At 41.2% G+C, this 16,557-nt stretch overlaps 1 protein-coding gene across 6 annotated transcripts; it reads left to right on the top strand.

Moving 5' to 3' along the window:
• The first annotated feature begins 1,975 nt into the window (after positions 1-1,975).
• Positions 1,976-10,003, top strand: LOC142748776 (potassium voltage-gated channel subfamily A member 1). 6 transcript variants are annotated; one of them, XM_075856022.1, is made up of 3 exons: positions 2,329-2,581; positions 3,775-4,273; positions 4,529-10,003. In XM_075856022.1, the coding sequence occupies exon 3, from the start codon at positions 4,989-4,991 to the stop codon at positions 6,456-6,458; it is 1,470 nt and encodes a 489-aa protein (XP_075712137.1). In that variant the 5' UTR covers positions 2,329-2,581; positions 3,775-4,273; positions 4,529-4,988; the 3' UTR covers positions 6,459-10,003. The 6 variants fall into 6 exon arrangements, with proteins under 6 accessions (XP_075712140.1, XP_075712137.1, XP_075712141.1 ...); XM_075856025.1 differs by lacking the exons at positions 2,329-2,581; positions 3,775-4,273 and adding an exon at positions 1,976-2,320; XM_075856026.1 differs by lacking the exon at positions 3,775-4,273.
• The last annotated feature ends 6,554 nt before the right edge of the window (positions 10,004-16,557 follow it).

Genomic DNA, 16,557 nt, shown 5'->3' with positions numbered 1-16,557 from the left:
CTCCAAATTCCCTGTATAGATGTGAGCTAAAGTAAAAAAAATTCTTGCTGCCTGCAGCTGCCACTAGGGGGAACCAACTGTATATGATTTATACTTTGAACTCAAGAATAAAACCCTATGCAGTAAGCTTCTATGCTCCCCCTAGTGGTGACTGCAGGTAGTCAGACTTGTATTAGTTAACTCCATGGTCCCATGCACACGACCATAAATTTGATCCGCAATTATGGATCCGTAATTGCGGATCAAAATACGGATACATAAATTTCTATGGCGCACGTAAACCTTCCCGTATATTTACAGGAAGGTGTCCAGGCCATAGAAATGACCCTCAAAAAATAGGACATGTCCTATTTTTTTAATTTGCGGATCGTGCTCCTATACTTTATAATGGGAGCATGGCCCGCAAATGTGGATGACAGTCCGCGGCCGTCCGTGCCTGTAATCACGGACTGTGCAGGGGGCCTAAGACTGTGGCAAGGGAAGAAGGGGATTTAAAGCTCTGTATCACAAAAACAGAGCTTGGACCACCAAAGATTTATTAAGAAATGAATCAGCACATTATTTTTTACCTATTTAGATTAAGAAAACGAAATATCATTCAAGAGTGGACGTTCATTTTAAGGATCGTCCTGAGGGCAGATATGTGGGATATGTCTATAGAGATCATATAGTGTCCATATGGAAAAGACCTTTATATCCTTCATAAACATCAGAACGATGGCCACTTTTAGTCGAGCATAATATGGCCCGATCCAGTGGCGTAACTACCGCCGTAGCGGCTGCTACGGGGCCCGCGGCATGAGGGGGCCCGTGTCGCCCGCCAGCACGGGCCCCCACCATGGCCGGAGGCTCCGCTAGCTGCCGCTATGGCTGCTACAGCGGGACGCCACTGAACACTACGGCAGAGCAGGGAGGTATCTCCGCGCTCTGCCATTAAGCAAAATACATGTATCCCCTATCCACAGGATATCCACAGGATAGGGGATACATGTGTGATTGCTGGCAGCGATAGGGAGAACGGGGGACTGAAAGTCCCCTGAAGTTCTTCATGACAAACCTCGGACTTCCGGGGTCTGTGTCGGCAGCTCCGTAGAAATGAATGGAGCGCCGGTCGCGCTTGTGCGCATGCGTGACCAGCGCTCCTTTCATTTTTAGTGAGCTGCGCAGACTCCGGAAGTCCGAGGTTAGTCATGGAGAACTTGGGGGGACTTTCAGTCCCCCGTTCTCCCTATCGCTGCCAGCGATCACACACACATGTATGGCGTTCCCTACGGGGGGGGGGGTGTATGGTGTTCCCTACAGGGGGGGGGGTGTATGGCGTTCCCTACAGGGGGGGGGCTGTATGGCGTTATCTACAGGGGGGGCTGTATGGCGTTATCTACAGGGGGGGCTGTATGGCGTTATCTACAGGGGGGGCTGTATGGCGTTATCTACAGGGTGGGCTGTATGGCATTATCTACAGGGGGGCTGTATGGCGTTATCTACAGGGAGGGCTGTATGGCGTTCTCTACAAGGGGGGCTGTATGGCGTTAACTCAGCCCCCTTCACTTTGTTTCTGAGCTGCAATACCAGACACAGCCTGCGGCCAAGAAAGGCGCTGTTACTGAAAAAAACCAAACCAGACCCTTTATTTTCCAATCTCACGTCAATTTAATAATACAGCTTGCCCCAGACTACTGAACAGCACATGCTACATCCCCTTTAATGACACCCCTATGAAAGCCATATTTTTTGTGTCACCCAATTTTCCCAGAACACTGAAACAGCTGATAAAAATTTTAAATAATCCATATTTTTTTTAAAATATAAATAATCTGATATTTCAAGAGTTTCTGCAGCAGCTGTGACTCTGAAACTGATCATGTGTCCAAGATGCAAGTGAAATAAACCAGATCTTGCTTTTTAGCCCTGAGCTCTGCAGACTGTGGTGACACTGTGACAAGAATCATGATGAGCAGTGCAGCCACCTCCATGACAATCCCTGACACAGCGCACAGGCTGCAGGCATGACTGCTCTGTACCGGAGCCCACCCTGTGTGCAGTCTTCGCAGCCAGGTCATTAGCATTTTATAGCCACAGCTGGGAATCCAGCTAGAGAAGAGTATGCAGCTTGTGGAAAGTGCTGCAGAGCAAACTGGAAGGGGGAATGAGAGAGGCAGCAGCAGTCAGCAGGCAGCAGCAGGCAGCAGGCACTGTGCTGGCATCTTGCTCCATTGTACTGCATTGCAATTTGGAAGGAAGGAAACCCCCCAGCAGCTGACAGCCAGAAGCCCATCATGTAATGCCTGACTCCAGTGACTGGGCATGATCATGGACCATGGTATGTTCCTCTTGATCTACTAACCTAAAAATCATTTGTCAGGCAAGCAGAGGCTGTGTCGTGACTGCAGCAGCACCTAGTATTCTGGGGGAGGACTGAGCCTGGGAATTGCTTGCCTGTATTGCAGACAGTACATTGGATAACTGGATAACTGGCGGAGTAGAGGGGGGCACTGCCTGCAAGTAAGGGGATGCCCTGATCATTGGCATTGAGCAGCAGCAGAAGATGACTGAGCCTGGCAATGACTGGTCTATATTGCAGGTTGGATGAGATGGTTTTTGGGGCGCACTGATAGCAGTTGTGGGGGGTGATTTCTTGGTTCATTGGTCATTGGACTTGCATTGAGTTGAGGGGTGAAGGGGTTGCTGTGATCATTATGTGTATGGGGTGACTGGTTGAGTAAGGGGGTGCACTGGGTGACTGGTGGAGGAGAGTTCTCTACTGGAGTTGGCTCTTACAGACTTGGTATTGAAACTGGTGGAGTAATGAGGTGCACCGGATGTCTGGTGGAGTAGTTATTTACCGATCATTGGCATTGAGAGCTAAGTTGGCCCTTCTACAGACTTGGTATTGATACTGGTGGTGTGAAGGGGTGCACCAGATGCTTGGTGGAGTAGTTACTTACCGATCATTGGCATTGAAAGCTAAGTTGGCCCTATTGCAGGCTTGTTATTGATACTTGTGGAGTGAAGGGGTGCATCGGATGCTTGGTGGAGTAGTTATATTTCTGATCATTGAGATCTAAGTTGGCTTTATTGCAGGCTTGGTATTGATACTGGTGGAGTTGAGGGGTGCTCTGATAATTGATTCTGAGCTGCACCCAATTGCAGGTGGAGGACCGAGCCTGGGAACCACTTGCCTGTATTGCAGACTGGGCATTGGATGACTGGTAGAGTAGAATAGATGCCCTGATGATTATTATTATTATTGACCAAGCCTGGGAATATTTTGCCATCATTGCACGTGACTGGTCAAATTAAGAGCTGCTCCCCCTAGATGAAGGGGTTTTACATTGGCATTGCAGTTTTCATTTTTTTGTAGGCAGCGGTGGTATTGGTATTGATCTTGATCCTAAGGGGCAGATAGACTTGGCCAGCAAGTGCGCAGTGCATGGATGAGTGCGCACCGGTAAGGCTACACTATGATGAATTGGATTGACACTTGCATGTAAGGGGGTTAGGATTCCGCAGCTGCCACCTGGCACCGGGCACTAGTTCTTGTGGACTGCTTGCCGGTTGTGCTTATACACGTGAAGCCATCTCTCTCCTCCCACATCATGTTCACATTGTCGGGGGGTGATCATGGCTAATAGATCATTTGCTGGATGCCCACATGGAGGAGGGGGGGGGGGGTTTGTTGCTTGCATTGCATGCTGCCTGCATTGCGTCTCAATGTGAATCCCCTTAGAAAAAAACAAAACAAAAAACACTGCCTTGTTTTTCCCTGTCTCTTAGCAGTACAAGCCTATAGGATGTAGTATTTTGAATGGCTGGACTTGTGATACCCAGGGAGGATCTGTTCCTGCCTGCACCAAACAGCTCTCATGTTTCTGCTGATACTGCAACGTCAATAAATGGTTAGAGTTTGCTATTCCCTCTTAATGTATTCAGACTTAGCCATACCAGGCTCATTACTGCTATAGAGAGGGCTGATGCTCCTATGATGCAGCTGGTCTGCATATCCCTGGGACCGGTCTACCGTTCATCTCTACCGTACGGAATAAACAACGCCAAGGAGTGAGGATTAATGCATCATTTGTTTCTCCGGATGACTCTATGCGGCTACGTTTGCTTCCATAGCATGCAGAAGGGGCAGCGCAGCAGGACTAACATGGGCTTTATTGTAAGGGGCACAGGAGCTTGCCTTTGCATGTGCCTCCCTGTATACTGCAAGGCTTGACGCATTCCCAGCCTCCTATTACTTCTCATCTTGCTGCAGCAGCACCCACATAAGGTAAGGGCAACAGCATCGGCTTCACCTCCCCCTTCCCCCCTGCAATCTATGCACTGCAGCAATGTGATTTGTCTGCTGTTTGTGTTGTGAACTTAACTTAGTGCCTAGTAAAGGAATGTGCATAGAGCTTTTATTGCCTGCGGCGGGCACTCTGCATGTTTTTTATACATCTTTTTTGTGTTTTGCTTTTTGCCTATTTGTTATGTCTTTACTGCCTTTTTAGTACTTTTTTTTATTTTTTATATTCCCCTGCAGCATTCTTCTACCGCACTGGCGTGATCTTCTGGTTTACCTAACGGTGAATACAAAAAGGAGGGGAAAGCAAGAGGAAAATCTGCTGAGTTGGCAAAGACCGTAGCATCTATTCTACAGCATTTCATGTTTGGGGAGCTGTGGCTGCATTACAGCAATGGTAGATTCAGATAGGAGAACTGACCTGCTGCAATAGAGGAAAAACAGTAAGGATCTTATATTGCTTTTTTTTTTCCCGCAATCATTTCCGCTAGGACAGTTCGGGGGGTGCTGGCTTCTGTGATAGAGTTAACGGGGGCGCAAAAGATCTGCATCCCCTATACTGTTTCTGTTGCTTTGAAGACCCTGAGGGACCTGGCAGTCTACACAGAACAAAGTCAAGGGGTAGAAGGAGGGTGCTGCAGCATCAAAGTGGTTATTCCTAGCAGCTCCTCCTCCCCCACCCCTCCTCCCCTGCAGAAAAATGACCGTGATTGCTGGGGAGAACATGGACGAGACCTCAGCCCTACCTGGGCACCCTCAAGACAGCTACCAGCCAGACCATGAGGATCATGAGTGCTGCGAGAGGGTGGTCATCAATGTGGCTGGGTTACGCTTTGAGACCCAGTTAAAGACCCTAGCCCAATTCCCTAATACTTTGCTTGGGAACCCCAAAAAGAGGATGCGCTATTTTGACCCTCTTAGGAACGAGTACTTTTTTGATCGCAACAGGCCAAGTTTTGACGCCATATTGTATTACTACCAGTCTGGGGGCAGGCTCCGCAGGCCAGTCAATGTACCCCTGGATATGTTTTCAGAAGAGATCAAGTTTTATGAACTAGGGGAAGAAGCGATGGAGAAATTTCGTGAGGATGAGGGCTTTATAAAGGAAGAGGAGCGCCCTTTGCCAGAAAGAGAGTTCCAGCGTCAGGTGTGGCTTTTGTTTGAGTACCCTGAGAGCTCAGGACCAGCCAGGATCATTGCCATCATTTCAGTCATGGTAATCCTCATCTCTATTGTTATTTTTTGCTTGGAGACTTTGCCAGAGTTGAAGGAAGACCGGATCTTCAGTCGAAAGGTGGACAACAGTACAGTTTTCTTCAAATCCAACATCTTCACGGATCCCTTCTTTGTGGTGGAAACCCTCTGCATCATCTGGTTCTCCTTTGAATTGGTGGTAAGGTTCTTTGCTTGTCCCAGCAAACCGGAGTTCTTTAAGAACATCATGAACTTTATTGACATAGTGGCCATCATCCCATACTTTATCACCTTGGGGACTGAAATGGCCGAGCAAGATGGTCCCCAAAAAGGGGAGCAGGCAACATCTTTGGCCATCCTGAGGGTCATCAGACTGGTAAGAGTCTTTAGAATCTTCAAACTCTCCAGACATTCTAAGGGCCTCCAGATTTTGGGACAAACCTTGAAAGCTAGCATGAGAGAACTAGGGTTGCTAATCTTTTTTCTATTCATTGGGGTCATCTTGTTCTCCAGCGCAGTGTACTTTGCTGAAGCAGAAGAGGATGACTCTCATTTTACAAGTATCCCTGATGCTTTCTGGTGGGCGGTGGTATCCATGACCACTGTGGGCTATGGTGACATGTACCCTGTGACAATTGGAGGCAAAATCGTGGGCTCCTTGTGTGCCATTGCTGGTGTCCTGACAATTGCCCTTCCTGTACCTGTCATTGTGTCCAACTTCAACTACTTCTACCACCGAGAAACTGAAGGGGAGGAACAGGCTCAGTTACTTCATGTTAGTTGCCCCAATTTAGCCTCTGAGAGTGACATGAGTCGACGCAGTTCTTCTACTATGAGCAAATCTGAGTACATGGAGATCGAAGAGGATCTGAATAATAGCATAGATAATTTTAGAGAGGCAAATCTCAGAACTGGCAACTGCACCGTAGCCAATCAGAACTGTGTTAACAAAAACAAGCTACTAACAGATGTGTAGATGAAGGTCCGCACCTGCAGGAGGTCAATGGCTCTGCCACTTTCTGTAGATGCTTTAAAACTAGTCTTTGAATGCTTTACCTTTTCATCGTTAATGCATTGTTGCATTGCGAAATTGTGCTCAGCGAATCAAAAAGAAGCTTTCAGGATCCGTGAAAGATAACTAGTAATCATTTATTTTTAAATGGGATATTTTTTTGTCTCTTCTTCTTCTAACTGGATCTTGGGGGAAGTATCTCCTAACCAGTTGTAATAGTGAAAGGGTTAAAAAAAAAAAAACAACCGCCAGGACAGCAAGTAATTAACACTTTCAAACCCCCCCCCTCTCCCTTCTTGCTTGTCAATCTTAAAATTTCAAATGGCGACCATTGATTTAAAGAGATATGCATGGATTTACAGTAGATTTTCAAAGACAACTACGTAGAGCATCCGAGGAAGTGCATCTAAAGGAAGGGGTTAACAATGAAGTATGCAAAAACACTTTGATCTGAAGAAGTGTATTACTATCCAATGAAATAATATGCACTTACTGATGACCTACTGATTCATAAAGCACCTTAGGAATCAATTCATGACTTTGCTTCATCTTAAAGGGACAGGGACTTATACAATACTAAGTCATTTAAATGGAAAAAAAGACATACATCTGCAATTGCTGCTAGAGTTTTCTTTCTTATATGCAGATGATATCAACCTGATTTTTATTTCTATTTGGTTCACAAAACTTGGATGCAACCCCCTAATCTTTTTACCCTGTCGCCCTTCTCCCCCTCCCCCCCCCATTCTTGTTGCAATACAGCACAATGGTATTAATCATTAGCATGTTTTTTCAATTTGATACCTATTGTATTTATTTGGTAATCTAGCATGCCTGAAATGTTACCTCAACCAATGTGGGGGATAAGTTTTCTTTTCCAAAAATTTTTTTTTACATTTTTTTTTTTGCGCGTCTCCTTTAAACCCTTTGGCTTTTCGTGTGAAATGCAACGGGCTCGCGGCGCAAGACGCCGCAGCCTTTACCCGTTTAAAGAAGAACATGATTCATTTTTTTTTATTTCTGCCTTTTTTTTTTAATTGCTATTATTTGCATTCACCAAAAGTGCACTCCTAATTTCAGAAAAATAAAAATACAAAAAAAAATAAAAATAAATACAAATTTTAAATTAGTAATTTACAGTACTGTATGTAAATGCATAGTAAGTCCAAACGGAGACAATAACCTTGACTGAAGACCACGCATGTTAAAGTATTCAGCATTATGGCCTATTTGACTAAAGGTGTAATCTGAAGTAATTTATGCATGATATCAGTATTATAGAAAAAAAAAAAAAAATAATAATTTAAAAAGTCAATGTTCTTTTTGGATTAGGAGCCAGATGGAATTTAAGGGCCTACTGATTTTTTTTTTTCCTGTAGTTTTATCTCAGGGGAATATGCTAATTTATCTCCAGGCATAATTCTTAAAAAAAAAAAATAATAATAATAATAATAAAATCCTAGGGTAACTATACGACTTCATAAAAGTCAAAATGAACAGTATGTATTGATACCGAAGAAATTAAAAGCAAAGCATAGACTTACTGAATTGGTGCCGATGCATGTATATTGCTACAGCCTCAGAATGTAATTTACCATTAACCGTATGCGTTAAACAAAAATTGCAGACATCTCCTTAGCTTTTCTCATTTGACGTCCATAGACTTTTTTTTGTATTCCTCTAGAATTTACTATGAGTACTCTAGAGAACAGAACGATCTGGGTAGTTGCTAGTGCCTTTATTCTTTCTTCACTGACTTGCTGAAAGTGCCTCTGTGAATAGAGCTAAAATGGACAGGAACTGTAGAGTAAAAAAGAAAAAAAATTTTTACAAAAAATGTCTAGTTGACTTGACAGTACCAATACAAATCCCTAGGGGGCGTGCTATCTCCTTGTGTTCAAATACATAAAGGAAATCAATGATGTATGAAGCAAAAGGGGCAGTAAATGCTTGGATGTTTATTATCTTGGAAGACCATTTGTATTATATTGCTTTTTATTTGTTTAGCAATGAGATACAAAACCGTTTTATATTATGAATGTGCTGTAAGGTAAATTTTTTAACTTTTACCTGAAAAAGGAAAAGTTATGCACTTAACAAGCCACCATTCATTTTTTTTTCTATTAAGTCATTCCTTAGTTGAGCTTCTACCCTTGTTCCAATATCCACCAATACATATGCAATGCTATGCTGCAAAAATCTATGATTTATATGCCCACTGCCAATATTTTTGAAAAAAGTTTTTGTATCCATTATAATATAAAAATAAGAGACTCAGGATGATGTATTCCAGAGATGGTGGGCCACTAATATATGGTTCATGAAAGGCTTCTACCCCTCAGTACAACCCCTTACCCTCCCCCATCCCCTCCAGTCATTCTTACAAAGAGGGCAAATGATCCGGCCACTTTATCAGAGGATGTAAAATACGGAACGGATCTTAGTCCAAGCTCTTTACGATAATTCAGCTTTGAAATCCGATTTAGCTAGATATTATAAATATTTAAATCCATCTTGGACCTGAGGTGAGAAATTATCCTTGGAAGGTATTTTTTTTATTTTTATTGCCATAATAAAAAAAAATTATAATTTCAATCCTAGGCCTGAAGGATAGGTAGAGAACATTTCTGCACTTACTATAGGCACTCATTACAACAGACCTCAAAGTACAGGATTCCTGCAACATTAAGAAAGGCAAAAATATTCAAATAAAAATGGAATAAAATCTTTAGCTGCAAACGGAAAAAGAAAAAATTTTGGTAAAATTTTCAGCTGCAAATGATCCTGTAAAAAAAAAAGGAAAAAAACAAAGACCTGGTAACTGTCTAAGATGAGAGTCTTTGGACAAAGTTACATTCATGAATGGACTATTTTTTCATTTCCAAAAAATTCAACAGAAACCAAAAAATGAAATCATGACAAAGCGTTAAACTTCCAAATATAATGCAATGCAAAAAGCGCAAATAAAAATATTGCTTGCCTTTTCCATAATATGACACCAAGGTTTTTTTCATTTACTTTTTTTTATTTCTTATTTATTTTTTCAAATCACATAATGCTGCATTCAGTAAAGTTGCAATAAAATGTTCTTGGTGTGAAGCTGAAAAAGGTGGTTTAAAAAAAACATCAGACAAAGGCTCAATTGGCAACTTGGTTTATAGGATTTGGGGGTTCCCATAAATTTGTTTTAAGGACTTAATATTTCTGCATGAGTACAAAAAATTGCTACATGAAAAGTGCTGCATGAATTGATTTTTTTACATTTATTATTATAATTTTTTATTTTTTTAAAGGTTAGGGGTACATTACTCGGGGTGCAGTCTGGGATGTGTGAATGATGCTTTTCTCATTGTAACTCAGCCCATTTGGATAATCCTATGTTTGAAGTACAGGGATAAAGTCTCACAGCCTAGGCATGCAGATCTGCAAAATTAAAAGTCTGACGAATCTCTTAACTTTTTTCAAATGCGCTCAAATGTCTTTGTAGACCTGAACGTGCACTTGACAAATTGCTTGTTATTTAAAAAAAAATAATAAATAAATATAATTTTTTTTACAAATATTGTTCACTTCTGACTTTGTTTTTATGAATCTGTGCAAAATAATTTTGTTGTATTTTTCAATGAATCAAAAACACCGAAATTGCCTGAACTTTTTGCAACTTCTACTTAGGCCGATTTCAGACGCCCGGAGTCTACGTCCATGTGATGTCTGTTAAAACAACGGCCGTCACACGGACGTATATACTTCAATGGGGCCGTTTCAACGGACCCTGTGAAGGGTCCGTTGAAAAATAGAACATGTCCTATTTTCTTCCGTTTTCACAGATCCCTCCAAAGACTCAAGACTATGGGGATCCGTGAAAACGGGACCCGCACGGATGCAACTCAGACGTCAAAAAAGCAGTTTTTCACGTCCGAGTTTGCACTCTTTCTTGTAAATCTGGCCTTAATATGTGGATTTTTGAGAATGCTTTCATGCAATGTGTGAACTGGTATATGTCAGGCAGAAATGTTGAAGATTGTGGCTACTAGGAGGTTTCTTTATCGTTAGTTCTGCTCGAATAACATTAAAAACAAAGAAAAGTTGAATTCAAAAACTTTTTTTTAAATTCCTTTTGGGTATGACATAGATCTGCTCCACTCTCCACCGTACAGTTCTATTTACAGAGAAATCTGTTGATACAACCAACAACAAAAACATTTAATAAAAAAAAAAAAACAGTATATAAACATTTTTTCCCCTTTAATTTATGAATACATAATGTATGGAGACATTTTTTAAAAACGTTATTAAAATTATTGTATGCATATATATATTTTTGTCATCGAGCGTATAATGTTATTAGAATTGTTATTATTACCAACACTAAGAATATGGAATAGAATATAATGTTGAGTTGGACTTGAAGATTTATGTTTCCTTTAGGGGGTGAGGCCGAATACGTCTTCCATTGACTTGGGCTCGTTCACACTGAGTATTTTGGCGCTGTTTTTGACGCGGAAACCACGCCAAGAAACGCCCAAAATCGCCTCCAATTGCTTTCAATGGAAGGTAGAGGTAGTTTTTTCCTGCGAGTGGTAAAATCCGCTCGTGGGAAAAATAAGCGATATGGCCTTTCTTTGGGCGTTTCCGTCTCTGACTTCCCATTAACATCAATTGTAGTCAGAGATCGAGTTTTTTGCGGCGGTTTTTGCCCAAGGCGTTCAACCACCGCGGGCGGAAAAAGACGCAAATGTTCTGCCGGCAGGTCAAAATCTTTTCCACCTGCAATAAAACTGTGTGAACTGGGGCTTTCAATGGGAGGCAGAGGGAAAAGAAGCGACATGCCCTATCTTCGGGCGTTTCCGACCTCCCATTGACAGCAATGGGAGGCAGGGAAAGCTTTTTTTCTCTGCGTTTTTATAGCGCTGCGCTCAATGGCTGTGGCCAAAAAACGCTCCGAAAAATGCGGCAAACAGTGTGCAGGCAGGTCAAAATCTGCCTCAAAATTCCTGAAGGAAATTTGAGGCAGATTATTCAACCTGCAAAAAAAAACTCAGTGTGAACAGGGCCTTATTGTGTTAAGACAAGGTATTTTTCGGCAATTGTTACAAAAAAAACAAGGATAGCGAGCATTATGTATAAAAAAAAAACTGGTGCAGACATAACGGAGGGGTTTTACCGATAGCAATCCATAGCAGCACTGCAGTACTTTGAAAGCTCAGGTCTGTTTGTACCTTTATAGTTTTTGAATTTTTTTTTACTAATAAAAAAAAGTTTCAAACATTTAACGGGGTTGCTTGAGAATAGAAAAAAACAATTCTATCTTTTTCCCCCAGAAACAACGCCACTGTTGTCCATGGACTATATCTGGTATTGCCTCTGGCTATTATCTGGAATATTATTTTGATCAACACAATGGCTGCCTTTAATGTGTGTATTTGATGTGTCGTACCTTTTGTGTTCACAGGCGAGAATTATAACAACCAATCAAAAATTACAGCCGGGATATGATTGTTGCCATGGGCAAATTCACGCTTTTCACAAATTTTTGGAGATATACCCCACTGTGAGCATGGGTCCAATGTCTGTCAATTTTTTGAAAGAAAAGGCTCGGAATTATTCATGGGGACCACGTGAACAGAATATTTAAAAATGTTATTACTGATCATTAAAATGTTATATATTTATTATGCTCTTTATATATATTTTTGTAATGATATGTTTAAAATTGGACGTACGATAGACTAGTATCGTTGAGGTCAACACGTGGTCAGAACTGATTTTTGTGTTGGTTTTAGTCTATGATTAACGTGAGTACGGAAAGTGTGTGGTTTTAGTCCATTTCGACTTTGAGTAGTGCTTTTCGAGAACGTGTTGCTTCTGTTTGGGGTCTTTATGTTACGCATTGGAGTGTTCATGATTTGTGTGACTGTCTCCATCCATCTTTTTGCTGATCGTCGTCTTCTTCTTCCTCTTTTCCATTCAAGTTTTCCAAGTGTAATATTAATTTTGTCATCTCATAATAACGTGTCCAAATTAAGACAATGTTTCAGTCTGGTCATTTGTTGAAGCTTGATTTCCGATAAGATCTTTAGGATCGGGGTCATTGTTGGACTGGGAATCCTTGGGTCAATCAGGATATAATTTTGAGGGCCACCTCTATACATAGTATGTTCAATGATGTAAATTTTTAATTGTGTTGTACACTTTGCTGTTATCTCTCTACACAAAGGACTATTATTTGTGAAATATTCCATAAAAATAAACCAGATTAGTAAGTGATTGGCTCCAAATAGTGTTGGATTTTATTGTGTCAGATCCTGGAGGATCTTCTGGTATTCTGGATGGGCCAGTATAACCCTTGTTAGGGTTAAGGATATTAGGGTTTGGGCATTTTTTTTTGTGTTTTCTTTATTATCCGGCTTTCACATCTACAAAGAGCTGTGGAAAATAACCATAACTGTTGTAGTCTGTTGTACCTGCTCTGCATAGTGTCCTGGACAAATTCCAGCCAATGCACCTGCACAAGTTCTGCTGATGCCAAAATTTTTGGGTTGTTTTCTATGGTTGTTTATAGAATTTTTATTGCTTAGCCACTATAATAGTCAAGCTGGTACCTGAAATAGTCTATCAAGCCCCCAGAGTTTTCTATATTTTGTCCACCTCTGGTATAACATTTGAATGCAACAAATGAAGAAACAATGCGGAAAACTTGGGCCTGTTCATGGTGCCAACCTTAGCTGGATGGTTTACGACACAAAGTGTGGGTTGTGGGGTAGGAGTATTAAAACGTTACATTATTAACATACTGTAGACCAGTGTCACCAGTGATCACTGGTCTCTCTAGCGGTTACGATATTACAACTCCCACCATGCCATGATGGCCTGCGGCCTTCGCAACTCTTGGAGAGTCACAGGTTGGAAACCACTGCCGTAGACAAATAACTAAAAGTGTTGGACTACCTGTGGTTCTTCATGAACACCTTGGGTTTTTATGCCAGAAAAGGATGTAACTATTGTGGATAATTAAAGTTTTTCAACAGTATTTTATTTTCTATCTAGACATAGGCTTAGTTAAGTTGTTTTGTGGCTATATGATCTTATGGACCAATTAAAGGGGTATTCCACCTTCTGTCGACTGATGACCTATCCACCGATAAGCAGCGAACTGTTGCTTACCAAAGAGCATTGCTCGGAAATGATTCTACTACTCTTAGTAGTATGTTTTCCTATGTTATTTTTATGCTGTGTTTATTACATTGCTCCTTACCAATCAATTTGACACCTTCAAAGTGGCCCTCCTGGAAAAAGCTGATGATTGCTTCTTTTTTACTAGCTTTATTTAGGTTCACATTTCGTTTTGTGCACACGTTTGTGATATACGATGACATATAAGTTTTTAAAGTTACAAAAACTTATGCATTTGTAACATATGCTTACGTTCTTTTGTAGCATACGTCGTATACGTTTTTATAAGTTTCTGTGCTTTCCTATAAAAACGCATACTTTTTTTTTATTCTTTAGCTAAATCAAACTTTGTAAACTCAAGATTTCCATATATGGTGACAAAAACGTATACGTTTTACGTATGCAAAAGTAGCTTTTAATATTGCATATGTTGTCCATACGTCACCATTGACTTCAATACAAATAAAAACGTGTATGTTTTTGAAAAGTACTAAAAAGCGTAGAAGACTACATGTGCGCGCTGTGGTACGCGTTTTGACACGGTTTTCTCATGTCAAAACGTGCACGTCAGACGTACAGTACCAACCAGATGTGAACTTAGCCTTATCTCTACCCAGCTGTTCCAGCACTTTGATAATGCAGGGTCACTCCAAGCTATGGTCGTATGGTGTTTTAACACTAGTGAATGGCATCACTAATGCACTTTATCAATAATTTATGCCTGCTGTACTTCATAGAGTGGCCAATTCTTGGGGTCCGTGATTCTATCGGAGAGGAAGAACAATGCATAACTAAAGAGAGTCCGCCCTGTGCCTCATTGTTTACGAAGGGTCAGAATGGTGGCATGTACGCTGCCTCATCGGCTGACCCTCATACACTGTCCTATTGCCCATCGGCTTGGTTTGCTTATGCCCATGGGTCATCATGGTCTTTGTCTATCCATATCCTTATCCAGTAATGCTACGTGGTTACTTACAAAGCTATTAGTCTTCTCATAGTCTGTTAAGCTATTTCTGAATTCTCTCTGTCTCCTAAATGGGCGATGGACCCTAGGTCACAACCGGTAATGTCCGCCAATAGAGTTCCTATAAATACTGTCTTCTATTGTTTCTACATTCCCTTTTGCATCATCTCTACTACTGTTGTAACTGTGTCAGGATCTGTCTTCATTGTAGTTTTATTCATGAAGCAGGAAGATCAGGATGATCAGAAATATAAATTTCATTCACATAGTGTTTTAAACTGTGCAGCAAATGTTGTATCTGTATAGCAGTCTATAACAATATATGGAGCCTCTCCTTTTTTAAAGGGGAAGTCTATCCTTAAAGGGGACTTGTCACCTCTCCTGACCTGTCTGTTTTAGTAAAACATTGCATTCCCCATGATATGACCATTCAGGAACATATTTTCTTAGCCGTCTATGTTGTGAGGTTCCTCTGTTATTCCTTTTAGAAATGTATGAATAAATTGGCAACTGGGTGTTACCAGTTGGGGGTGTGTCTCTACACAGACTGACACTGTCCAATCAGTGCTCACAGTGTCACAGTGTAGGGACACGCCCCATTGGCAGGGGAAATGGTGACCCCCAGTTGTCATTTCGATGAGGATTAACATATGAACGGCACAACACAGAGTTCTAAGAAAATATTTTCCAGAATTCATATTTCATAGAAAATACAACTATTCACTAAAACAGTCATGTCAGAAGATCTGATGGGTCCCCTTTAAATTATCTTCTGAACTGTGACAGTGAGCCCCCTCTTTAATAGGGTTAAATTGTAATGCCACAGTAGTATAAGACATGTTAGAGATTTCCACTTTTCCTGAAGGGGTCCACGTCCCCTTATGGGATTAAATCACTGACTCCTACTAATAATTTATATCACTGGGTCTATTTTCCCTATAAGAGTAAGTTCACACGCTTAACAAAAAACATCTGAAAATACGGAGCTGTTTTCAAGGGAAAATAGCTCCTGATTTTCAGCCGTTTTTTTTTTTTTAGCAACTCGTGTTTTTTGCGCCGTTTTTTTCGGCCGTTTTTGGAGCTGTTTTTCTATAGCGTCAATGAAAAACGGCTCCAGAAACGGCTCAAGAAGTGACATGCACTTCTTTTTCGCGGGCGTTGTTTTATGTGGCTGTTTTGAAAAACGCCCCATCGGAACAGAACACCGTTTTTCCCATTGAAATCAATGGGCAGATGTTTGGAGGCGTTCTGCTGCCGATTTTTCAGCCATTTACGGCCTGAAAAACGGCGGAAAATAAGCTGTGTGAACATACCCTATGTACTAAGTATACGGGTCATTTCCATTGTTCAGCAGATGTTTGCATCAACAAATGGTTTCCATTACATGGATATATATATATGTTTTTTCTATCAGCATTACACAAATGACTAGGAATTCCCTTTCACTGATTTGACAGCTTTTAGTCTATAAGACATATATTGTCTGTCCTGGAACTGCGTACAATTCATGTCATCGATGAGGAGAAACAGCAGTCGTCACGCTTAAAATTTCCATGTTTTTTATTTTTCACATACATATAGTCAGTGAAGGCATCCAATTTGCAGCCGGACCAAGGATATTACAGTGGTTCTCCGCATTTTTATAAATAAAGTTAGTTGAAGCAAGTAGATGAATGGTTCATGGCTGGTGATGCATTTCCCGCAGTAATTCGGTCCCTGAGAGGATATTTTGGGGACAATAGTTTTCGGGACAGAGTTGTATATTTACATTTACTGGGGAGATTTATCAAAGCTTGTGCATGGGAGAAGTAGAGCAGATGCCCTTTCAACCAATCAGCTTCCAGCTCTTATTTCTCAGAGGTCCTTTGGAAAATGAAAGCAGCAATCTGATTGGTTACTATGGGCAACTGCTTCACTTTTCCAATG

Source organism: Rhinoderma darwinii, chromosome 3, assembly GCF_050947455.1.
Source record: "Rhinoderma darwinii isolate aRhiDar2 chromosome 3, aRhiDar2.hap1, whole genome shotgun sequence".
Lineage (NCBI taxonomy): Eukaryota > Metazoa > Chordata > Amphibia > Anura > Rhinodermatidae > Rhinoderma > Rhinoderma darwinii.
The sequence above is the reverse complement of the archived record's forward strand: the minus strand, read 5'-3'. Positions and strand labels throughout refer to the sequence as shown.